Here is a 26,660-nt window from a genome sequence, read left to right as displayed (position 1 = left end):
TGCAGTGTCACCACAGACACTGCTTGGCTTTGGTTCTACTGAAATCTGGATTCTTGATATTATTTTGGAACAGCCACATTCATTACTTTGCCACTCCATTATATGAAATACTGCTTCCTTATATAGCACTAATTTCCCATTGACTATACCTTTTATGGATTTCATGACTTGCGTTACTCTAACACCACAAGGCAAAACAAATGGATAAAACTGTTGTGAAAATACCTCCTACATAACATGGTCTGCAACTTCCCTGGGGATGGTGCTTCCTTAATGACAGAGAAAAGTGAATCTTCTTGCTGCTATTTAGTAACTAGATGCTGTTATTAATCCAGGAGTTGTTCGGAGCACATTTGAGCAGATAATACTCCGTCAACACTTTTCTGGCAGCCTCATCAGGCTGCAGAACATCAGCTCATATTTTAAAAAGTTTGTGGAATTTGCAACAATTACAGTATTCTGGACCTCGACTGATGCAGTGGTGAATCTGCCAAAGACACTAATGAAACCACAGTTTTAAGGGCCACATGCTGAATGAAAGGGCCTAACGTTTCTGTGCGCACAGGGCAGGCTGAACAGACAGAATCTGCACAAAGGCATCGAGTGGCATGGTGGGGCACCGCCAAGAAGCAGATGTCCCATGTCTAAATTCTAAGCAGCAGCTGCTATAGTTGAAGCAGTAGCAGGGGACGGCTATGCAGACACTTCAGGTCATGGTGCTGCGTTAAGTGAAGTTCTCTCCCCACCCAACCTCGCTCTCTGGGAAAAGTTTATTTACTTGGCCTTTGCACAGCAAGTTCTTCATTTAGCCCTAACAAAAAGTGAGTTGCCTCTTTTTCATCTCCTGAGTGTTAACTACAAAGTCATTTAAAGTCAACATTGTGACCTATTTCCCTGGCTGTCATTTTATTGAAGAAACAAAAGCTATTCTTGAAGAGCTGTGAAAGCCTCAACCCAAAGTCCAACCCTTGGTTTGATTCAGATAGTTATGCCATTTAGAAAAATTAATCTGTTAATCAGAAAAAAATATTTCTCCATGCAGCTTAATTGTAATTAACTTTAAATGATTATTTCTCAGCTTGAAAAACAACATTGTCTTGTAGTTTGAACTGTATAAAACCAAAATATCTTAACCATCAGTAATCTCTCCCCCCCCCCTTTCAACAAACTCTATCCAAAGCACCTCAATATTCTTCAGTCACCTGATACCAGGTCAGCTACAGTAATCAAACCTAGTCATTCAAAATTTGATCAAGCAGTAATTAAAAAATCTGTTGCTGGGATACCAAACACCTGTTTCTAGCCAGCACAAATAAATGGCTGAGACACAATACCAATGTGGAAATTTAATAACGTCAATTAACATTGATAATAAAGAGACTTTTAGAATCTATTTACAGTATTTTGCATACAAAGCAACTCAGATTTAAAAGTCCTTCAATAATCAGCTATTCTGGTTAACTGGTATAAGCTCCATCTTTTCTAGTTAACAGTCCATAAGTCAGCAGACTTGCAAAACACTATGCTCAGCACAAAGCAATACACTTCTCTTTTTAGGACAAACATTTCTAAACAAACAAAAAAATGCAGTATCATCTTCCTGTAACATCAGCATAAGAAAGGAAACAGTCAATATCTGCAGTCACTCTTTGGATAATCATCCAAAAAATGACAAATTAAATTATTCTGTTGCAGTACTAATAGCAGCATAGGCACACATGCCATTTTCCAAATGTCACTAGGTTTAAAAAAAAAAAAAAAAAAAAAGAACTGCCATTTGTCAACATCGTCATCTGATGAGCTCTATCCAGAACTCTGTGCTCAGTTAGTCAGAGGAAAGTGTTTTGAATATTTAAATCAGGTACAGTGCAAAGCGAAATTCCACATACAGAAAAAGGGATTATAAACCATTGTCTCTGTGCAGAGAAGTAATCAGCACACAGATTTCAAAGGTACTGAAGAACGTTGATATTCGCTAGTATGTCTGAAACGTGCCAGCAGCGGGCCAGAGACACAAGGTGGGTGAGGTAACACCTTTTCAAGTTACAGAGAGGTCTTCCTCTCATGTGTAGCTTGAAAGCGTGTCCCTTTCCCCATCAGAAGTTGAGCCAATAAAAGATATTACCTCACCAACCTTGAGTGTGTCTCATCCTGGGACCAACACTGCAAACATCAGTGTACCAGTTGATCAACAGCCTCCTTTTTTATAGCTCAATTGCTGCTTTTAATGTCCTGAATCCCTAACTGGAGGCCAGTGTGGTGTATTAAAGAACTCTAATCCTTCTCTGCGCCCTGTGCTGGACACCCAGTGCTGCTGGAGAAATCCAGAATTAATCAAAAAGCCAAACAAATTCTCTCTTTCCTCAAAGAGCTTTATTGGGTGCATCTGAACCAGGAGTTAAGAGAGTAACCTTCTACCGCTAAAACATAGCTACTGGAAAATTGTGAAGAAAGATCCGGGGTAGTAACACTATCCTCAATGAGTTTCTAGTAGGCAACAGTAGTTTTAAAAACACCCTACAGCAACAGAGAAATCATCAAAAAGATGGAAGAGCAACTCAATCACATACCTGTTAGCTGAACCAGAAGGACTACTTCGGGAGGAGCTCGAGGATGGTTTCTGTAAAGTTCCTGAGCTTCCAGAAATGGTCAATGGTGACTGCCTGTTAAAACAAGATGCAATGAACAAGGTCACAGAATATGAAGAACTATCTGTAAAAAGAAAAAACACATTTAGTTCCCTCTGAAACTTGCTGATCTGGAAAAGCGGTGAGGAGTCCTGTGGCACCTTGCTGATCTGGAACTCTTTAAATATTCAGATTGTGTTCTACTGGGTATATTCATCTTCCAGTAGACAGCCCTCACTCAGCAATGTAAAATTCAAACAGTCACTGCTAAAATTATCCAATTCTTGTGCTCCAGTATCAGTTTCAGAATATAAAACTGAGTTCAATAAAACCCAGCAGACATACCCTCCACACACCATGAAATCGCTCGAAGCCCGTCTGCCAGCTGTTCCCAATGGCATATCATCTACAGAAAAAGGCAGAGAACAAATTGAAACCAACATAATTTAGTCAAGTCCTGAAGATGCATCTTCAATATTCTTGCCTACCTGAAATACTTTTAATGTCTATTACACTTTACATACATGCAAGCGAAGAAACTTTATGGCCATATTAGCAGCAAGAAATAAAATGAACTGCTTCACAGAAAATTTGACAGAAGATATTTCAAATCTAACCCAAACGTAAGTTATTGCAGAGAAAGTGATTCTGTAACAGACAATTTTCGAAGTGCTATCAGAAAGATTATGTTCCCAAATTACCTTACCATTTAAGGAAAAGTATAACTAGTTACAGTATGGTTAGGGCCCTACCAACTTTACAATCCATTAGGTAAATGTTCATGTTTTTCAGAGGTTTAAATCTGAAATGTGGTGTTCTAACTGTGCAGGTACCAGTCGAAAAGGGGGATGAAGGATTGCAAACCTGTAATAGGTGGGGGGGTGCTGGATTGCCACCCTCACTTGTGTGCTGCCCTCCGAGCGGGAAGCAGGGGATGCAAAGCTATCTGATGTCTGGAGAGAGACCTAAGAGCAGCCCTGCAGGGAAAGAGCAAGTCCTGCCTGGACTAGCAGCTTGCAGTGCTCCCAGCAGCACTGGAAAAATTGGATCCAACTCCTCAAGTCTCCTCCAGCTACAGGAACCTCTGGGGCTGCTTCCCAGTCCCAGAGCATCCTGCAGTAGGGGGAGACATCTGGAGGTAGGTCTGGACTCCCTCCCCTCCAGGGCAGTTGTGTAGGTGATGGACAAGTCCTGTCCCTTTCCAGCCCAGCCACCACATCCAGGAGACCCCTTTGCTGGGGCACTCCTAGGAACAAGGGGACCACCCAGATTTCACGGAGAAGGACTTACTTCATTGTTCATGAGGCATTTTTCATGCCCATGAAATTGGTAGGGCCCTAAATATAGTAAATCAGGCCTGCAAAGCCTATATTATTGATCTGCAAAAACTCATTGGAACACAAAACATAATTGAGCCTAGGATACTGCACAACATTTTAAACAAGCATTTGCAGTGATCTGGGGAAAGCAGGTGAGTAAAACAAAACAGTAAGCACCCATGGCGGCTTATGTTACCATTATGACAAATTTAGCCACAATATACAGTATAAGCCCCATGTAAAGCTGTATGGTTGTGAGGTCTAGTCTTTCACCGGTTTTTTTTTAGCTTAAGACAGTAAAGTTGACGTAGATGGAAGAAAGGAAAGAAACTGAACCTCACAAGCCGGATCACAATATTTTACTGCTCTGCAAGTCACATGGTACAACATGCCCCCTTCAAATGCTAGGACCCCATGACTCTCTGCACACCTTATTCAGGATAGGTTTGTTTTTTCAGTGTTAATAAATCAGAATTCTCTGTGAATTAAAGGACCCTGATTTCAACTACGTCATTGGTGCCATTAGGCACTCTGATAACCCGCAAAGAATAAAAGCTAGGATGCTGGCATATGTTGTGCACAGAAACTCACTTTTCTATACCCCAATCCTCTCATTTTTACAAAGGATGAAATACACCCTTCAAAACCCAGAAGGGTATTCTTTGGAAGGAAATCACAATACAATATCAAGAAACAAGTTTCCAATATAAATTAAGATATATTCTCCAAGCCTAATAGGCTATAAAATATGTTTTTAATAAAAAGAGTGTGGGACGTGTTTGTACAGATCCAAATAAAGAAGATTCTTACATGAGTGATCTGAAGAGATGTTGTGTGGAACCAGCACAAAATCGTCTGTGTCACAAGAAGAGTTCTTGCTACTGGTGCTGGCGGAATCTTTGGACACCTGAAGATAGTTAGGGGGACCCAATGGTGGGGAAGATAAGTTGTCTTCTTGAATATGCTGCATGTCCGGCAGGGACTGAAGAAAAAGTGAAAATCGTAAGCCCAAATGGTTCACAATGCAGGATCTCCATTTAGTGAACAGGCTCCCAATACAATAAGGTGAGTGCTACCCTGCCCGTAGCTAGCTGGAAAGAATATAGGGAGCAAAAGTAAAGATAAAAAATAGATGCATTTAAATTGCAAACATTCTCCAAAGTCATTTTAAAATACTAATTTTAATTGGACTTGGGAAAGCCTGTTCAGATGGCAAGGAACCTTATAACGCAAGTGAAGAGAACTTTGTTTGAAAGCTATATTGAAGCTGGTTCAGGTGTTCAGATAAGCAATGGGTAATGACTGAAATTATTCATTCAAAATCATCACTCTTCACAGACCCAAGAAGAGACAGTGGCCCTTATACAAAAAGGGCTAGAGAACTGATGGCCATCAGTCTCTGCCAGCATAGGGACCCAGTACAAAAAGAGGCTATAAAAGGATTCCCTGGGAAGCTTGTTCTGGTCACTGGAATTCATACCAGCAGAGCTCATGATCTAGTGCACGGTTCTCAAACTGCGGGTCAGGCCACAACCCACTTTCAAGTCCTAACTTCCTTGTAAGCTGCATAGCCGTGCAGCTATCTATTTAGCGCCATGGAGGCCATCTGGCAGGCCACACAAAGTGGGAACCTGCAGCAGCTGGGGACGGCCTGGACTCCCCACCCCCAGCTTGCCACAGACAGTCAAGGGCCACCTGGCCTTGGCCCAACTCTGCTGCAGCCAGGGTGGCCCGGCCCGACTCTGCCATGGCTGGGGCAGTGTGGATGGCCTGGCTCCAGCCCAACTCTGCAGTAGCTGGAACCTGGCCTCAGACCCCCCCCCACCTGCTGCAGTCTGGCCCTGGACCCCTCCACCTAGACTCCCCCACCACAGACTAGGACTGCTGGGTGGCCAGGACCCGGTGCTCCCCAGTCCCAAACCCCTCCTCAAACCTCTGTACCCCATCCCCTGCCCCAGGCCCACCCCAAAGCTTGCACCCCCAGCCAGAATCCTTGCATCCCAACCCCGATGGACTGGAATCGTCTGCACAACGGGATCTGGTCCATCAGGTTCAACTGAGTTGGCAACCCCAGTCCCAAGCCTAGCCCTTATCCTCAGCCCTACCCCGCAGCCTGAAACTCTAGCCAGAGTCCTTCTACCACAGACCTGTCCCAGCCCTTTGCCCCTCAACCTCAGAACCCGAGCCCCCACCCTCCTGCATCCCAACCCTCTGCCCCAGACCTGAGCCCCTCCCACAGAACCTCTTGGCCCCATGAATGTTCTTGTGTCCCCCAATATGAGGCTGGTATGTCACACACCACCTCCACAACGATGCATGTAACAAAATTCATTCTGCTCAGGGGTGGGGAAAAATGAGTGGGAACATGGAAACGGGGTGGCCATGGCTGGAGCTAAACTTGCTGGGTCCTGGGGCTGAAGCCAAAGTCCAAGCCCTGACACCCAAGGGCTTCTGCCCTGAGTAATGGGGCACAGGTTACAGCCCCTGCCAGCCAGTCTCCCCAGATGGCAGTGCTGCAATCCCCCTTCCTGGAGCCACGCAGTCGTTTGTCATCAAAAGGGGGGTGTGGTGCAATGAAGTTTGAAAACCCTGATCCAGTGCAGTCTTATGGAAAAGCCACAAGGAGCGGGAAAGGATGAAAACTCTTTACAAAAGGGACCGTACTGCTTGCTTTGCTTTCTTGAAAGGTAACTGTTTAAACTATCAACAAGCTGAAATTAACATCACGTTCGAGAAGACGGACAATTTCTACGTGCACACAACCGCAAAGGGAGGGACAGAGGCTCGACAGGGGTTACTCTGAAAGGAACACAGAGAACTTACGGGAGGAGAAGCAAAACGACCAGGAGAACTGCCACAGGAGCTGCCAGAGACTGAGCCTGCATACATGGGCACTGGCACAGGACAAGCTGGAGGAGTCAGAGGGTTGAGATCTGGTCAATTGCTTTTCCAACAAATACAACTGATACAATGCAATGATTGATTTCCTCACTACTTGTTTTAATGGAGAAACGCCCCCAGTACACTGCACGTCCTTGGAAAATACACTCACACCATGCTACTTAAGACCAGACAAAATGCCTAAGAAATGTGACAATGGCAATTTCCGGTCCAAAATTCAAACAAAACGCAATACTCCAAGATTTCACAGTATTTTTAAACTAAGAGTGGAGCGCGACTGGAGATCTCTGGAAGCTGTTTCAGAAGGAATTTGCTACTCAATAGTGTCATTCTTTCTAACGCCTCATTTATGAGGTAAATAGAAAAATGCTACTACAGTACTTACATTTTTTGACAGTTGAAACCTGATCAAGGAAAGGGTGGTTGAAGAACGTTTCTGCAAAACAAAAAAGTGACCACAAATGTGTATCAAATTACAAACCATATTAGAATCTGAATTACACCGTACACGGCAATAAGTGGTTGCCTTCCACAGGATCGATACTTCCCATCCAGAGCTTGAAGAGCTTATAAAAGATTAAAGTCTTCCAGGTTAGGGGTGGTTATTACACTTGGAACGGAAATAGTCAATAGCTTTAAAGAAACAATTTGTACTGAGAATCAGACTGGATGTTTAAGCAACATTTTGATTCAATTTCAGGGTTGTAAATAACTGATTTGTACAAAACGGGCAATGTTAGCACAGCCGCTGACAAATGAGGCTTTTTATATTTAGTGCCCCTATGGTAATTCAGTTTTGTGTTGCTCATCAGAATCTGAGGCTCCCTTAAACTTCTGCACCACTAAGTACTTCCTCTGCTACAAGCCGCAATGACTGAATCAAACTACTTTTGATCCTACCAATGGTCCTCCACAGCAGCATGAGGCATTCTCCCTTCCATATTGCTCTGTAGCTGGTTTATTTTTTCCTCAATTTGTTTAATGAACTCGGAGCAAGCCACTGATTATTGCTTCAATAACAGAAATATTTGTATTTGTCATTAGAAACTGGGTACACGGAGACATGTTTAGTTGCTTTGGCACAACCAGTTTGATAGCCCTTTGTATACTTTATTTTATGCTTCCAGAAGAAATGGTCAGCTAATTAGACAGGAAAAACATCAAACAACTATGCAAGACAGTCCTAAATCTTTGTGAGCTTGCAATTTCCTTATGCCAATGAAGAAGGAAAAAAACAACAATGCCGTTCACTAGACTTAAGCAAGTGACAAACCCATCAGGATTCTCAGAGCTCTCGAGCCTCTCTTTCTGCAACAGCACTTTTTTCCAAAACATGACACAAGGAAGTGAGCCTCGCCACGGAGCCTAATGATTAACTTTAGCTGAGGGTGAGGTGTTCCTGAGGTTGGGTACAACACCTGCTGTTCCAATCTGTTCTGTTCTGATAGGCAAGATCTCAAATGCTATTTATATTTTAGCAACGCCCGAGTGATTCAAATGATCACTTGTCGTTCATTTACTAGTCATTCCTGCCACACTACTGTCAAGTGTTTTCTTGGCTGCCAGTGAGCTGAGGACGACCCCGCCCCTGCAGCAAAGGGAGACAGCTCTCACCACCAACAGCACCAGGGGAACAGCTCAGGATTACAGGTCCCCACAAATAAGTTTTCACAGCCACTGCCAGCAACTCTTCCCAAGGGCAGTGCTGAAAAGCTAAGTGAAGCACTCACTACAACAGAGCTTCCCTTGCTGATAGCAGAGGCCCCCCCAAATCCAAAGTAAGGAGTTCGGTGACAGCCAAATTATCTGTTCACTTCGGCTGGTACTGTCTGCATTTCAGTAATCAGTTCAATAAGTCATCTATATCAGAGTCTCTGATTGGGAAGACGATTTATAACTCTGTGCTGCGGACTAGTTAGGTCTGCTTATGCATTAGCATTATAAAAATCAGTACTTGTGATGTGTGGATGTCTCTCAATCCATGTACATTTACAAATCCTCCCTGTCTGTCAGCCCTCACAGGTGCAGTGTCCTCTGACAATGCCTTGAGCTACAAAACCAGGAATCCTGGAGATGCCAAGTCTGAGGACTCAGGAACGGCCTTACAGTTGGCAGGTCAGGGCTGTGAGCATGGTGCAACACCCTCTGCAGGGGCTGGAGCATGTCCTACCTCTCCTTCCTTGTCTTCTGAAGTCAATATAGTACATGGTATTTTTTCCAAATTCATAAGTTTGCTAATGGTCTGATTGTGCAAAACTTACTATTAGGTGCAGCACTTCCTATGAATATCATCCCTGATTTCAACAAGGCTAATCCCGATGGTAAAATACAGGCGACCCCCGCACTTACGACTTACTTGGTTCCTGGAGAACGGTCGTAAGTCGGGTTGTCGTAACTCGAACCCTTATTGCCCACAGGGGCAATGTTATGAATGGGGGTTCCGTTCCTGACCTGCTTTGCCTCCTGGGAGTTGGAGTCTCCTGGAGCCAGAAGGATCTGCTGAGCAGTAGGCAGCCCTGCGTGAACAGTGCCCTTAACTAATCGGGGGCTGCGCTGGCCGGTAGGTGGCCCCGTGGAGCGGCACAAACACAGCCATGAGCTGGCCAGCCGGGGGCTGGGCCTGGCAGTTGGCAGTCCCACGGTGAGGCGCAAATGGCGCCATGAGTCGGCCAACCAAGGGCTGGGTCGGGCGGTAGGCAGCCCTGCGGCTCCTGGAGCAAGGCGGCCGTAAACGTGGTGGGAGAGGGGAGTCATAGGTCAGGCAGTTGGAAGTCGCTGATACTGCAGAATCAGGCACTTAACTATTCTGTTATTGATTTTTTTTGTCTGAATTAGGTAAAATGCTTTTTGGTTTGAGGCATCCTCCCAGAACTTTGATAGCAGAACACAGCAAGAATTAAAAATATTCTTAATATGAGGAAAGCCTTAGGAATCGAGCGAAGAGTTCAAAAGCCTATTGTGAATTTCTCCGCCACAGCCTCCTTCTTACACATACACAGGAATGACAGAGGCCAAACTGTGATTCAACTTCTATATTTCTTAAATGATACATTAAGAGTAGGCTTCTGTATGCAGTTAAGTTGTGATGGCAGTTTTAAAAAGCAGAATCCATGAACTTGTATTTATCATATAGGGTGCAAGCATCGCGTAAAGCTTTCAGATGTTACAAGTTATGTCTATTTTACATCACTGACTGGATTATTTACTGCTCCTCCTACACTTAAAAGAGTCATTGGTATCTCTCTACTAGGACTAATTGTGATCTTAAAAAAAAAAAAAAAAAAAAAAAAAAATCGGTACAAAAATCATCCCAGGCATCATAGATTCTTGGGAACCCATTCTCTGTGAAATATGAACAGATCTAATGTTGTATTGGTCCTTAACAACTCTTGTACATGTACACAAATACAGGATTGAGCTCAAACCAGACGATCTATATACATGTTAAAAGAGGTGTTGACACACAGCATCAGGCACGTGCTTTACATGGGAAAGCAAAGGAGAATCCAATTTTTGGAAACTGTATTATTCTAATCAAAGTGGTATGGAAAATGTGTTCAGAAAATCTAAAGACAAAAGAACACTTTAAAATCAAATTATAAATCACAGTAACATGAAATTTAAGGTCTCTCACAATGAAGGCAGCTGTATCCATTTGAAAACAGCGTGCAACCCAAACCAAACAGAAAAGCACAGCTCCTCCTCCGCACACAGCTCCAATGTGTCAGCTGGTCAGTGAGAGATACAAATCTGGCTTGGCAGAACAAGGGTGTAGTTGGAAACATTCCCCAACAATTATAGATGACAACTAGACACTAGAAAAGAAATGCTATAAATAGTGCACCAGTCTACTATTTCAATGCCTCTTTTCTTTTGTAATCACTACCATTTAAATGCTTGCAGGTTGTGTAAGGTTTACTCATGTTTAGAATGATTATTTATGAAATTCCGGTTCTAAGAAATTATCAAGGATTACGTAAGCAGAGTATCAGAGGTTGTTTACCATCAAATAAAATATGACTGGCTGCTCCACACCAACTGTTCTTGGGCACATATCCAATCCTGAAGGAGCAACAAGCAATTTAAAAACAGAAGTTGCCCACTCTCACATTTGTTTTCTAGCTACTGCCATTTTCCCCTTGATTGTGACAAATTAACACTGGAGAAAAAGAGCATAATTGACAGTCATCAGCAAAACACCAAACTACATTTAATAACTGGTCCTAAAAAAAACCCCACTCAAAGTCATAGATGTAGATCTGTTTGATTTGTTTTCAGACAGACATGACGACATTCCTGCTATGTGACTGATATTAATTGTCTATGATTTGTGTATAAGTATCCTGTGTCCTCTGAGATGAGTGAAAGAAAAAAGATTTAATCTGTGTCTAACTCAATTAAATCAGGTTACTGGAATATTATTCTGAATCAGGTTTAACAGAGAGAGTAAAGAGCCCCCAGCAAATGTTTAGAAAAAAGTTACATACCAAAATCCATTCTATCTTTTTGGTTTCTCTGAAGTAAACCCAACAGCAGGTCAGCCAGATACGCTGATGTTTCCCTAGGAATACTGTATACAAAGAGAAAAACAAATATGCATCATTTCTATTAATATTACATTCCTACCCCAGAAACCAACACCCTGGCACAATACTGCACCTTTCAACAAATGTTTGGCAGCATTACAGATAGGGATGTTAGCATCTAGTCGACTAATTGATAAGCAGGAGCTTATCCATTAGTACTATCGACTAGTTGCTTTCCCTCTCCAGCAGCTGCTCTGTGTTGTGAAGCCAGGGAAGCCGGTGTGTGAACACGTTCAGTCAGTCTCTGCTCTGTGAGTCTCTTTTCATTCAGCAGACTTCACACACACACTCACTCACTCTTCCGCTCTGCATTGAACAGTCCAGGGAAGCCGCGCACGAAGGCGCTAGCTCGGTCCCTGCTCCGCGAGTCTCTTTATTCATCAGACCAGAATTTTCATTTTCAGACTGAACACACACCAGTGGAGCAAATGCCGAGCTAGTGCCTTCACGCTTGGCTTCTCTGGGCTGTTTAAAGCAGAGCAGCGTGTGTGCGGTCTGATAAATAAAAAAGACGTACGGAGCAGGGACAGAGCTAGCGTCTTCGTGTGTGGTTTCCCAGGGCTGTTTAATGCAGAGTGGCAGCTACGCTGTGAATTGGCGTGAGCCAGACTGAGCGTCGCAACTGCCTTCCCTTGTTAACTAATCGAATAGTCAACAGAAAATCTAGCGACTATTCGATTAGGGAAATAATCGCCATTTTAAACATCTCTAATTACCAAGGAAACACATTTGGACTCAGCGGGAGCAGTGAAAGGATTGTACAATACTCCCCAAAGGCATTACATTACTCCCAAGTCAACACAGCAACATTACCTGGACCATAGTAGGGACGGGAAAGGAAATTAGGGTGGCTAAGCCATACAACTGTCAAGAGGAAAACAATGGTCCCAGAACAAAGGTTTTAACGACTCAGCTAGTCTGCAATTAAAGTCAGGCACAAGGGGAATTCAAACTTGAAAAGCTTGGAATAAGCAACTAAGACTTCTAATTTCAATTTAATAAAGGTAAACTCAATCCTCCAACCCACTATTTTTCTGATTATTCACAGTTCTGAGCAGTTTTTTCAGCTCCACAACCAGATGGGTGAAGTGACACCCCCTGCATATACAGATTTGGAAACGGTTCCGCTTTTCAAGATCTTTGAATGAGAACAGTTGGGCCATGTTTTTCAGAAAAGACTAATGATTTAGGGCATCTCATCTTGAGATCCCAACTTGTGGCATTTGAAAAGGGAGCAATGCTCCAAACTTCAAGAAAAACAAGTCCCTTTAATATGTCTTCAAGTTGGGCAACCGAGAACTGAGGCACTCAAAAAAAAATCACTAGTCTAGTTACTTTAGAAACTCTTTATCTTGATCTCTGGAAGGGTGTTAAAAATACACCAGTAGCTAATAAGCGCCTTACTTATTAGGTTAGTAGAAGTGGTGAAACCCCTTTGATTTGGAATTTTGTTGCCACAGCGCAGAGTACAAAAACAAATGAAAAACAAAATAAAGCCAAGATGAAGAACTTCACAAAGTGTTATGCTCTGAAACGATTCTCAAATCCACATGTAGTCCATGTGCGTGTCTGCATGATGTATATAGCAAACCTGCTTTAAAAAACCAACAGAAAAACCCAAATGTTTTCCCCTCAGCCCTGCAAACTGAAGCTGAGACTTGAGACTCAAGCTGGGTGCTCTTTCTGGTTTGTTCCTCAGTAAGACTCTGCAAATGGAACTTAATTAACAATCTTTTGAAAGACTATGCAGAGACGAATCTAACTTGCTCACCCACAGCTGCATTGGCTCTGTAGAACTAACTGGAGTAGTAAAAAACATATCTCTCTCTCAAGTCAGTAGATATGATCTGACAGGCACATACGGCAGATTTGTTGGCTGAAATGGTTCCATCTTTATAAAGTCATTGTGTGAAATCATAATTGTATTTTAAAAGATGTAGCCACCCAAGCTACTTGATTTCCAGAGACATGAAATTACAATCACAAAATATACGTACCTAGGAATCAGATTCCTGTTTTTTTCATAAAACATTCTCAAGTCTTGAGGACTATTGGCCTGTCAAATAAAAATGTGAATTTGTTGAAATAACTCAGCAGTGAGATTTATTCACGTGTACACACACACACACACACACACACACACACACACACACACACACACACACACACACACACACACGGCAGAGAGGCTTGACCAATTACGTAGATATGAGGAAGGAGGGTTATAGTACAGTAAGGCAGAGATGAGCTCAGAACTGGTTTTAATGAGAACCTTTAGGCTCAGGCATCCCTGTCTACAAATTCTGCTCTCAGAAGGATTGAATGTGAACCACCCTTCTCTCTGGAGTCTCCACAGCCATCTGGTGCTTGAAGCTATATCAACAGCAGACTAAGATGGCTTTATGCATCATCCTGGCTGGCAATGCCATAGCTGCTTCTGTCAAGATGAAAATGACCAATCAAATGAGAGAAGGGGAAAACAAGACTAACCTGAAAAGGTGGCTTCCCAACAAGACACTGATAAATCACAGTTCCTATGCTCCACAGGTCTGCCTTGGCATCATAGTGTTGTGACATAATAACCTCAGGAGCCTGGAACACAGAAAAGTTACAGAAAGGACTATGAAAAACGGGCAGCCACAATGGTACAAAGTAAATAGTTAATATTTATCTCACTGCAGCAGGATCAGCCCACAAAATAAACTGCAGCAATAGAATGTCCAATTTACTAAAACAAGGTCAATATTTTGATAAGATAAAATTTAACGTTTTAGTCTGTTCCACTGTCTAACTTCAGGCATCAGACTATTTACCTTTTAAATTCTGAACACCTGCGCTTGTAGGAGAGAAAAAAGTAAATCTTGGTGGCATTAATCTAGGAAAAGGAGGCAATTTATATCCATGGTGGCATGCCAACTGATTAATGCCAGTCTTGTACAGTGCTTGAACAAAAAATCTCAAGTGCTTTACAAAAAAGCAATAAGTATCATCACCACCATTGTACAGATGGGGAAACTGAGGTACATATAGGTGAAATGACTTGTCTAAGGTTACTCCACAGGCTAGTAGGAGAGCTGAACATAGAACTCAGGTCTCCTGAGTGTCAATCCAGTATTTTATCCACAAGGCAACACTGCCTCAGAAAGACAAAAGGCAATTATAGTGAACTGCTACCTGGAGTTATGAGCATGAAAGGAGAAGACGTAAATGCCATTTCCATTCCAGCTACTGAAATAACTGCTTGTTTACACCAAGACTTCTTCCAATATTGCATTCTAGCCATTTTCCCCACTCCATGACTCTTCTTATTTCACAGAAACTGAGAATCCAGTAATATCCTACTTCAGAAGGCATTGCCAGGAAATACAAAAACAACTAGTATGCATGCTTACGGCATCAAGATTAAAGTGCCTCAAGAAGTATGCAAGAATCAACATGTCTCCTGATCCACAATATCAACACAGATATCACTGCTTATTTTAATTTACCAGAATATTTCTTTACTGCACTAAGGAAATACTCCATTTCCCCCTCATTTTAACAATCATGACCTCTAGATCTAAAAACAGCAGGGATAGTGGAAACGTAAACCGTATGTTCCCCTTAACATCATCCTCATTAAACCGCATGCACTTGCCTGTCCCCACATGGCAAACCCTATTTCTTTGATAGCAATGTGTATCAAATGCAGGATGTAGCTTAAAATACTGGCACTCACCATATACATAGGGGACCCACACAAAGTGGCAGCCATCATGTTACTATGCAGGTAACGAGCAAAACCAAAATCAGCTGTTTAAAGAAACACATGAGTCACTGAAAAGAAAAATAATGTTTAAACCTATACATTCTGTAATGGATTTGCCTTTTGTCATCTGCTGGAATCACCAGTTAGAGTGAAAATTAAGTGCAGTATTATCATAAAAGGCCAGCTTAGTGGAGTAGCAGAAGGCTGTCATATAAACTGGAAGAGAAGCAAACAGGAACAATGCACCATCTCTCTAACAGCAAGCCAAGAAATAGCAACAGCATCAATTCTACAAACTGTTACTCAGCCAACTCTCCAGCTGCAGAATACACTGTTTGGCGTCAGCAGGAAAGGATTAAAGCCAGGAGCTAAATATAAATACTTCATTAAAAATGATGAATACACAGTCTGCTTAATTAAAATCACATCAGGTAAAAGTTTAGAAATTTAAATTTCAGATGTCTGAACTTTTCTGCACAAATAAGGCAGCTTGAGAATCATCAAATCGGGCAGCAAGGGAAGAAATTTTACCGTTTCTGTACCGATCAGACAATAAAAATGAATTTGCTGGAGTGGGTCATAGCCTAAACAGATTTTCAACAAGAGAATGCATCAAAGAAACAAGAACTAAATGCCTGTTTCAATGGAAACTCAATGCCCTAATTTCATTGAGGTAGAACATTTTCATAAATTCAGTCAGAGTGAGGTTAGTATTATAAAGAACAGTTCACATCCCACGTCAATTACAATCCCATACCCCTTTCTGCCAAAAATAGACTCAACTACATCTAGAATCTCTTTAAAAGAAGTCTTAGGATCATACTGCCAAAAACAAACATTGAATAATGTTCAAGTTGATGATTCTCACACATTCTGAAATGAGCTAAAAGTTAAGCAAGTTTTTAAAACTATAGCAAACTGAAAATTCATGTTCTCCCAATTAAACTAATTTAATATTGAAACCATTCATCAGCCTGATTTTATAACTGTTTCTTCAGGATTCCTCTAGGATCAAATTTAATCAAAAAGTTCATTATAATTTGATTTTCTTAATACCGAAGGACCTATCAGCTAGTATAGATTTCTATCCTCCAGATTTGCAACAATGTAATGAATCCTAAGGCAGAACCTTTCAAGTCACAACTGAGTAGATTTCACTGTATTTGAAGTTTATCTTTTAAGGGAAAAAAAAGAATTTACCTATTTTGATTCGTATGCCGCTGACGCTTGACTTCCTACGACTTGCATAAGACAACAAGATGTTCTGTGGTTTAAGATCCCTATGAATTATTCCCTTACTATGTAGGATACGCATAGCAGCTGCAATCTGCTGGAGGAAAACTCGGATGGTGTCTTCACTAAGCGTTCCTTTAGCTGAAAAACACATATATTTAAAAACACAAACACATGAGAAAGTAAATACCACCTGTATTCATCTTGAGCAAAATGGAACAAACATACTGAGCAGCCCTGAAAGTCTGAAAGAAAGCCAAGCAAGTCACATTCTTGCATTCAATTCTTAACCATGATATTTTAAAGTTTTTCTATAAATGCATAACCCGCAATTACACATTCAATATGCATTTCCACAGCTTTAGCACTAGTGGTATTTTTGAGTTATCTGTATTTACTGTGGTCTATTTAGCTGTGTGTCATTTTGATGGTAAAGTTTGTCATCACTGAAGAATGCTGTTCTGAGCCATATAAAAATTATAGAACTACAGGAGGCAACAGGAAAACAGCTGATTAAACGTTAGAACTGCACAAGTATAAAGGGTGTGCAAGACCATACTATCAATATTAAACCCTAAATCAATGCGCTCTCAATTAAGTTTATTCCAGTCAAGTAGCTAAATTATTTACATATATGGCAGCTGTGCTTCAAAGAAAATGAAGCTTGTGCGTGGCTCTTAGATGCTAGATGACTTGTGTAGCGTCATACCATGCCGTATGAGAAAATATGTAGTTTAAAAAAAATCCCACTAAACTTATGGTCTGATCCAACTCTCTGTGAAGTCAGCTGGATACTTTCCAATGTTTTCAACGGAAGCTAGATCAAGCCTTTAATACAGTCCAGATGTAGTAACAGCAGCTGTTAGTAAACAAAAATCCATCCTCCTCCCCCACACAAATGTGATAAGGATAAAAAAAAAAATGTAACTTTCTAGAGAAAATGATTTATTACTGCCCAAAGAGAAGGCTTTTTAAAGAAGTTTTTTAAAAATGAATTCATGTCATGATTCTGAAACTGGCATCATCACACTGGGCAGAGGCATGCAGGAGCGTAAAATCTCCCTAATGAGACACAAAAGTGCCTTTTTTCACAAAGCCTCATTAAGTAATTCAGCAAATTTCTGAAGCAATTCCTAGAAAAGGGAGAGGGAAGAATCAAAACAAGGTCAACAGACTCAGATTTAGAAAAGAATTGGTAAAAAAATCTGCACCATGGTACTCAAGTGTTAGAGTAGAATTTCTCTTCTTTCAGCTATACAAATAATGAAATGTTTTAAATTCAACTGTTTCAGGGTAAGGACAGAGGTATGACTTTGACCAGCTGTGTGCGGACAAAATCCTTAAAGCAAACTCTCATTTTATTCCCCTTCGATAGTGAGCCTTACAAGAAACATTTACCATGGCTAAAAGACATAAATTCTTGGGAATGGCATGTTATAACACAATAAAGATAGAACAGTAATTGGAATACATCTTCCATTCCATTTAAGAAGTTACTGCATTAAAATAGAGCCACACTGGGACAAGACCAATGGTCCATGTAGCCCAGTATTCAGTTTTCTAATAATGGCCAATGCCAGATACTTCAGAGGGATGGAAAGAACAGGCAATTATCAAGTGGCCTGTCCCGTAGTCCACTCCCAGCTCCTGGCAATTAGAGACTAGGGACACTTGACCATCATGGCTAACAGCCATTGTCTGACTTATCCTCCATGAACTTATTTTGTTTTTGAGCCCTGTTATAGTTTTGGCCATCACAACATCTTTTGGCAATAAGTTTCATAGGTTAATTGTGCGTTGTGTGAAGAAGAGACCATCCTAGCTTAACCAGGAGATCTTGAATGACCTAAAAATCAAAAAGGAGTCTTACAAAAAGTGGAAATTAGGTCAAATCACAAAGAAGGAATATAAACAAACACCACAAATATGTACAGGCAAAATAGAAAGGCAAAGGCACAAATGAACTCACCTCGATAGAGACATAAAGGGTAACAAGAAAATATTCTACAAATATATTAGAAGGAAGAGGAAGACCCAGGACAGGGCAGACTCATTACTCAGTGAAGAGGGAAAAACAACAACAGAAAATGTGGAAATGGCAGCGGTAGTTAATGATTTCACCAAGAAGTTTTGTGGTGATTGGAAACCTAGAATAGCAAATGCTGGAGAAAATGAGGTAGGTTGAGAAGTTAAAATTGGAAAAGAACAAGTTAAAGATGACTTTGAAAAGAGTTACCAGGGCCTGATCAAATATATCATAGAATACTCGAGAAGCTGATTGAGGAGATATGTGAGCCATTTGCTATCATCTTTGAAAAATCATGGAAGTTGGGAGAGATTCCAGAAGACTGGAGAAGGGCAAATATAGTGCCCATCTATAAAAAAGAAAATAAGAACAGCCCAGGAAACTTAAACCAGCCCGCTTAACTTCTGTGCCAAGAAAGATAATGGAGCAAATAGTTAAGGAATTAGTTTGCAAAACATTTGGAAGATAACAAGGCGATAAGTAATAGTCAGCATGGATCTGAAAAACACACATCATGTCAAGCCAACCTGATAGGAAAAAAGCTATCAAAAAAGCTTTGTGGCTAAGGGGTAAGTGGTAGATGTGGTATACCTAGACTTTAACTAAAGCATTTGATACAGTCTCACATGACTTTCTTATAAAGACAGTAGGGAAATACAACCTAGATGGGGCTACTATAAGGCAGATGCACAACTAGTTGGATAACCATTCCCAGAGAGTAGTTATCAATGGTTCAGTCATACTGGAAGGGCATAACAAGTGGGGTTCTGCAGGGATCAGTTTTGTTCAATATTTTCATCAATCATTTAGATAATGAGATAGAAAATACACTTAAAGTGTGGGCATGATACCAAGTTGGAAGGGGTTGAATATGCTTTGAAGGATAGGATTAAAATTCAAAATAACCTGGACAAACTAGAGAAATGGTCTGATGGTCAATAGGATTAAATTCAGTAAGGACAAGTGTAAAGTACTCCTCTTAGGAAGAAATAATCAGTTTCACACATACACAATTGGATGACTGTCCAGGAAGGAGTACTGTAGATAGAGATCTAGGGGTCATAGTACATCATAAGCTACATACAAGTCTGTAGTAAGAAGAGGGCCTGAAACAAAAGCCCATGTAGCACAGATCTGGTTTGAGGTTTCAGGCCTAGCTAACAATGGTTAAAACTTGGCTAATATAAAGCAAAGCCAAGCAGTGAAGAGGAGGCAGGCCCCTGCTCATAGAACTTGGCATGTACAGGGCTGAGTGTGCCAAACACTAATTGCTCCAAGGTCTAGGTATAGAACAGTAATTGGTACTAGTTATAAATTGAAAGGACATTTGAAAAGGATGGTACCCACACTCCCTACAGATACCGACCCAGCAAAGGGTCAAAATGACAGCATGATGGATAGAGATGTTCTAATTGAATCATGGGGTGCAGGGTGATATCTAAGTAGTATCAGAGTGTGGCAACCTGACAAGTCAGGAGGGATGTGTCAGTCTTTAAGTGCTACCTGACCATTTGCTGTTTGCTAATTAATGGTTCTTATCTGCCTCTTGACTATCCAGCCTTTAGATACTTAGAAACTATTTGTTTTTCCTATTACATTTCTGCTCGGCTTTCCCCTTGATATATTTTTTACCCCACTGCCTCTTCTTGTCCCTCCCCCATCCCTCCCATTTTTTCCTCACCTCACCCCGCTATTTATTTTGGTCCTGGACATACACCACTCTGGTTATCTGAAGAAGTGGGCTGTGCCCATAGGGTTGCCAGATGTCCTGTTTTCGCCCAGACAGTCCGGTAATTATGTCTTCTGTCTGGTAAAAAACCCAACAGAAAATACCAGACATGTAAAATGTCCAGCATTTTCTGTTTTTCTTGGATGGAAGGCTGGTGGGGACATTCTTCCCCTGCTGCGTTTGGTGGGGAGAGTGGGGGAATTTAAAGGCACTGCGACTTTTTTTTTCCTGGTTCAAGTTTGGTAACCTGGTTCCCCGCCCTCCCCTTTTTTTGCTCAACCAACTTTTTTCCCCTGTTACGTTCAGGATTTTTTGTGAAAGTATCTGGCAACCCTATGCGCCCACAAAAGCCCATGATACCATCTACATGTTTTGTTAGTCTTTAAAGTGCTACCAGACTATTTGTTGTTTCTTTAAGTTTGTTTGTAACTGTATATAAAGTGGTGTCTTGGCGGGGCAGTGGGATCTCCCACTGACTGAGCTGAGTCCATTGTTACAGGGTACAAATGCATAGCATTTGGTAGAGTCTACTGACAACTATTACTCTACTTTGTTTAACAATACACCTGGCCAGGCGCCTTTGATCCTTATCTGATTTGTGGTCTTTTGGGGCTCTCTTGGAGTCTGCTGTGTTGACTAATTGCACAAATCAACGTGGCACACATCATTGAGCACACACACACAGCCGACTGGTTATCATCCTGGATGGAGCAGAAGACCTGTGAGGACACCACACCAGTAAATCCTGACTACTACAGAGTCAACAGAGTGAGACTGTTGCAAAAAAGGCAAATATCATTCTGGGATATATAAACAGAAGTGTTATGAGCAAGATACAAGAAGGAATTCTTCCCCGCTACTCTGCGCTGATTAGACCTCAACTGGAGTAGTTCTGGCTGCTGATGCAAAGGGTTAACTAGTTACTGGTGATCCTAATTGGGTAAGTGGTTAACCAGAGGCCCCGTTGGACTGGAGCAGCCCCCGGCCTATGGTGTGGCAGGCCCAGTCAAATCCTACAGTTAACTTTTTAAATCCCTAGCTCTTTTATATCCTTAGTTCTGGGTGTCACAGTTCAGGAAAGATATGGACAAACTAGAGAAAGTCCAGAGAAGGCAACAAAAATGATTAAAGGACTAGAAAACATGACAGATAGGAGAAGATTGAAAGAACTGGGTTTGTTTCATCTAGAAAAAGGAAGACAGAGTGGACATAATACCTAAAAAAGTGTTATATGGAGGGAGATAAATTACTCTCCTTAACCTCTGAGGATACAACAAGGAGCAATGGGCTAAAATTGCAGCAAGGGAGGTTTAAGTCAGACATTAGGAAAAACTTCCTGTCAAGGTAGTTAAACAGTGGAATAAATTGCCGAGGGAGGTTGCGGAATTTCCATCATTGGAGATTTTTTAAGAGCAGGTGAGAGAAACAATTGTGAGGGATGGTTACTCTAGATCAGTGGTTTTTCAAAGATGGGTCACGAGTCCTCCCAGGTAATCTGCTGACAGACCCGCAACACTGTTTATTTAAGTGTCTGTAGCCACAGAGCCTCGCAGTTCCCATTGGCTGTGGTTCACTGTTTCCAGCCATGGGGACCCAACAGCTGCCCCAGTCACAGTGGGGAGGGGCTGGCAACACGAGTCCCACAGGCTGAGGGGCTAGAGTGGTGAGATCGCATTACTCAGTTAGCCCATTAAAAGTCAGGTTAACCTAACGTTTAACCTATTAACTGATTAACAGGGATTTTACATCCCTAGACTGTTATGTAATTTCATACACAAACACACACACAAAGAAACACTGATGAATTTTACAAATACAATGTTTAGCAGAATATAATGTTTAGCATGACAATGTATTAAGAGAGAAACATGGTAATCAAATACCTTGTAAGTAATCTGCCAAGTCTCCACCATTGCAATACTGTTGAAAAGACAGACAAAGCTTGTATTCAGAATGTAGATGTCTAAATGTTCAATCTATTCATTAGATGTTAATTTTCATTTTTATATGCTTTCCCTAATAAAAACCTAGAAAATCTTTTCCAGCTGTTGACTTTAAAATGTATTTTTGTCAATTACTCATAGTTATTAATTCTGGTGTATAATGGAAACATTCCATTAAGAATTATGATATTGTGAAGAGAAACAGTGCATAACATATGGAACACATATACAACTATTGGTATCTTTAACAGTAATTATGAAATTAGTGATCCAGCTTTGAGATGTATAAATTTCAGATGGTCAAGGTTATACCGCAGCTACATCTACTTAGTCAATCTATTTTTATAACACTTCTATAAACGAAGACTAATTCAAATCTAGTTACACAGAAACGCATACAAACACATACCTCCATTACCAAGAAGACAGAGTTGGGCATTTCCTGAAAGAAAAGCACAATAAAAATCATTTAGGCAGATGACAAATTAGGGCTTTCAAAACAAATCCAACCTACCAAAACATACAAACAAGCCCTCGACTTACCAAATGATGTATTAGATTTTCAATTAACAAATTATCTTATTCAAAAAATTTTTAATGTAACAAATGATGTTCCTAAGTCTTCACACAACACTCACTGGTGATTCTGCTTTTAAAAAGTGCTTATTACTTCTCATGAAGACTGCCAGACGAATCACTGAAGACTGAATCTATCCATACAAAATGCATAGCAAAGAGAGCAACAGCGTGTGCATCATTTGCTTATTGTCCCTTTAGCCTTCATACCCATGTTAAATTTAGATTAATTAACTACAGCCTCTCTCCGATTTATGAACCGAGCAATTGGTCATAACTCGGTTCATTCGTAAGTCGGACCCCATTGAGTTACACGCGACCGCAGTGTTCGTAAGTGCGGATCATGTTCGTAACTCGGGGTCTAGCATTTACAACAGCTTTGGTTGTAAATGTGAATGGTCGTAAGTCGACCGTTCGCAACTCGGGGACCGGCTGTAATCGAATAGTTGATGGGATTTCCGGTGACTATTTAATTAGTCTATAAGGTTGCCTCCGCTTTTGAACTGTAGCAAGAGCCCTACTAGGGCTCTTGCTACAGTTCAAAAGCGGAAGCCCTGGAGGGAGCGTGGGACCAGGGGAGAGGACTCTTCTGGTTCTGCACTCCCAATGGCGCCTGAGTCTTTGAAAGGTACAAGAGCCCCACTCTTTCCAGTACAGGCAGTCCCCGACTTATGTCGGATCCGCACTTACGAACGGGGCTCTCTCGCCCCGGAGCTCGCAGGCAGTGGGACCGCCCAGAGCACAGCGGTCCCCCCACCTCGACCTCCGGGGCGAGAAAAGCTGCTCCAGGTACCCCTGGTCTGCTGGGGACCATCTCCAGCAGACCAGGGACACCTGGAGCAAAGCCGGGGAGGCGGAGAGGTCCCTGGTCCCGTGTCCCTGGTCTGCTGGGGGTGGGGGGGAGGCGCAGCTAGTGTGCCCCCCCCCCACAGCAGTCCAGGCTTTTGTTGTGGACCCTGGGGTAGAGCAGCTGGGGTGCTGCCGGGTTGGTCCTGCAGGGACCTACCTGGCAGCCCAGCTGTTCTGTCCCAGGCTCGAGATTCAGCCGCTGTTGAAACTGATCAGTGGCTGATTCCAGGAAGCTGGGGGAAGAGCAATTCTGCCTCCAGCTTCCTGTAGTCAGCCCCTGGTCAGTTTCAGCAGCAGCGGCTGAATCTGGAGCCAGTTCCGACTTACATACAAATTCAACTTAAGAACAAACCTATAGTCCCTATCTTGTACGTAACCCGGGGACTGCCTGTACACTCTAAGGAGGATTTCAAAATAAGGTTCCCTGCTTCTTGGCCAAACAAGTATTGGTCCTGCCACTTGAAAAGCTGAAAGTCACTCAAGAATCAGTTTGCCAAATACCTGGAATAAAATGGATACCTAAATATACTACCAGGCTTGAAGGGTACTTCATCCAGGCTCCTTGCATACTTTTAGAAATTATCTCCCAAATGACTCATTGGCTGAGGCATGCTCCAGACATGGATTTAAGTATTTAATCACAAGACTGAAATAAGATATGGTAGCCCTACTGAGATTTTCCAAAGTTCTGACCTCTTCCAACTCATTAGGAACTGGTAACTGGGTAAGAGTTATTCTGATTAGCTAACCCCCAACTATAAGCTGTGTGCTCACTTTGCGAGTTTGAATGCAACCTTTCCTGTTCTCAAGTGTGGAAACAGGAACATGCACCTTTTTTGCCCAAGATAAAGTCTGCTCATCCGACCAACAGCCAACACAATGTGTATGTGTTGGTAACAGTGTGCTGCAGTGCTTAGGTGTCTATATGGATTCATTTTCAATTTTCTAACATGTGTCTATAGCTCCACAGGTGTTCCATAGCATTTGTATACAGTCAAAACCTAGGCCTTGTCTCAGAGTTTGTATTTTAACTGGGTAACAGGAGACAGAATGCAGGAGGAGTGAGAGGGAGCACTATTAGAAGAAGAGGGAGGCAGCTTACCATACAGGATAAAAGACATGCCACATTTGGAAGTAGAATTATACAGTTTGCCTGTATGTATGCTAGTGCCAAAAGGAGTCAGAAGGGGCACTACACAGCAAAACAGCAGCTGTGAAATTAGTCATTCTTTTCAACGCTTATATTAAAATCTTAACAAATTTTGAATGAGCATACTTTTAAGAACGTCTTTGAAACTATGAAGTGGTTTTCCAGGTATTCACTGACAACTGGTAAACACTTCATTGTACACGGAACTCTCGGCAAGAAAAAGCATTGAAACTGGGCTCTGATGTGCAATGTCAGAGCCGGATCCAAAACTCAATGCAGTCAGTAAGAGCCTTCCCAATGACTTCAATGAGCACTGGATCAGACCCAGAACAAGTCAGGTCCCTTGCTCTAAGCAGACAATCAAAAAGCATAATAGATAATCTCTTACAGATTCCGATGTCTAAGTTCTACAATCATTACACAAATCAGAAAAAATTAAGATACTCAACTATTTATGGGTTTTAATTATGATAATTTACAATTGCTGGCTTGAAACTGGTAACTACTAACCACACCACATTTAGCCAAGCCAAGCGAAGCCAAGTTTTGGGAGGACTGCTTAGTACCAAAAATTTGTATTCCTGTGTTTGAGAACGAAATTAAGCTTTTCCTCAAAGACCCCAGATATTTCAGCTGGTATCAAACTACAAGACTGGAAGATGAAAGGTTACATGAGAATGTTAAACATCAAATTTCTGTCAAGTGGTACAGGTTAAACCTCTCTAGTCTGGCACACTCTGGTTTGGCAATATCTGTGGTCTAGCATGATTTTAGTTCGTCAATTGTCTGCTTATTGTGGGTGTGGCCAACTTTCCCCCAATCCTATAAAGTTTTACAGCCACCAGTCCTGGCTCTCAGTGTTCTGTGCTGTTATTTAGCTCTAAATCACCCATAAATGTCTAAGGGTTTGTCTAGATTACATGGCTCTGTCGACGGAGCCATGTAAAGTAGTTTACTCGACATAGTCAATGAAGCAGGGGATTTAAATAATCCCCGCTTCATTAAAATAAAAATAGCTACCTCCCTGTGCCGACAATCAGCTGATCTGGCACAGTACGGCAATCTAGACGTGGCGTGGTCGACAAGAGAAGCCTTTGTCGACTGCGCTGCATCTAGACTGCCACGCTGTGCCGGATCAGCTGATTGTCGTCACAGTGTGGCGGCCATTTTTATTTTAATGAAGCGCGGATTATTTAAATCCCCACTTCATTGATTATGGTGAGTAAACTACTTTACATGGCTCCAGTGATGGAGCCATGTAGTCTAGACACACCCTTAGAGACCAGCAAGTAGTGGAAATGCTGATAATGCTGCTAAAGCATAAAACACATACTTACGCTTATCTACTTCTTAGAAGGTTTACCCAGCGTTGCTCTGGTCCTTAACTCAAGTTTTCTTTTTCTGTTGTCCTGGTCCCCATCTCTGGCCCCTTGCTACCCCCATGTTCATTCTGCAGCATAACTATCCCTCCTACCAGACCCCTCCCTTCCATCTTATCAGAAACACTCAAATTCTAGGTTGATCCCATTGTCCTGGCACAACCAACCCCTTACTTTGCTTTGAGTTATGATGAGAGGAAGCTGCAGACCAAATGTGGTGGTCCTGGCTCTTACCGTTTAAGACTCTTACCATCTTGTATAAATGGACTCTCAGACAGATGCACATTTCTAAAATATATAATATGATTTCCTTGTGCCAATATAGAAAAATTGGGTAACAACACTAACACTTTGTTATGAAAAGAGCTGATAAGTCTTGGCTAGGCGTAGGCTTTTATATAGGGTCTATCGGTACAGTCATACATTATTAAGCATCATTGCAAGCTCTGTTTCATTTTTATTTCATCAAGGCAAATAAAGAGACACGCTCACTACAATATTGACCTCCTGTGGTTTGGCAAATTCTCTGGTTCGGCACCAGTCAGGTCCCAAGGGTGCTGAACTAGAGATGTTCAACCTGTAATAGCATTCTAA

The 26,660-nt window shown here is 41.8% G+C and overlaps 1 protein-coding gene across 2 annotated transcripts in view; it reads right to left on the bottom strand.

Annotated features, from left to right (window-relative positions):
• ULK2 (unc-51 like autophagy activating kinase 2) overlaps positions 1 to 26,660 on the bottom strand; it is a 65,496-nt gene that overhangs the window by 22,457 nt on the left and 16,379 nt on the right. For both annotated transcript variants that reach the window (XM_075904649.1, XM_075904648.1), the window contains exons 4-15: positions 22,522 to 22,554; positions 22,053 to 22,089; positions 16,382 to 16,555; positions 15,152 to 15,225; positions 13,924 to 14,025; positions 13,431 to 13,489; positions 11,335 to 11,417; positions 7,233 to 7,283; positions 6,770 to 6,855; positions 4,757 to 4,928; positions 2,973 to 3,033; positions 2,571 to 2,663 (exon numbers count right to left, since the gene is read on the bottom strand). In XM_075904649.1, coding sequence (XP_075760764.1) covers positions 2,571 to 2,663; positions 2,973 to 3,033; positions 4,757 to 4,928; positions 6,770 to 6,855; positions 7,233 to 7,283; positions 11,335 to 11,417; positions 13,431 to 13,489; positions 13,924 to 14,025; positions 15,152 to 15,225; positions 16,382 to 16,555; positions 22,053 to 22,089; positions 22,522 to 22,554 — 1,025 coding nt within the window. The remainder of the gene's footprint in view (positions 1 to 2,570; positions 2,664 to 2,972; positions 3,034 to 4,756; positions 4,929 to 6,769; positions 6,856 to 7,232; positions 7,284 to 11,334; positions 11,418 to 13,430; positions 13,490 to 13,923; positions 14,026 to 15,151; positions 15,226 to 16,381; positions 16,556 to 22,052; positions 22,090 to 22,521; positions 22,555 to 26,660) is intronic.

The sequence above is a fragment of the Pelodiscus sinensis genome, chromosome 21, assembly GCF_049634645.1.
Source record: "Pelodiscus sinensis isolate JC-2024 chromosome 21, ASM4963464v1, whole genome shotgun sequence".
In the NCBI taxonomy this organism is placed as follows: Eukaryota; Metazoa; Chordata; order Testudines; family Trionychidae; genus Pelodiscus; species Pelodiscus sinensis.
The sequence above is the reverse complement of the archived record's forward strand: the minus strand, read 5'-3'. Positions and strand labels throughout refer to the sequence as shown.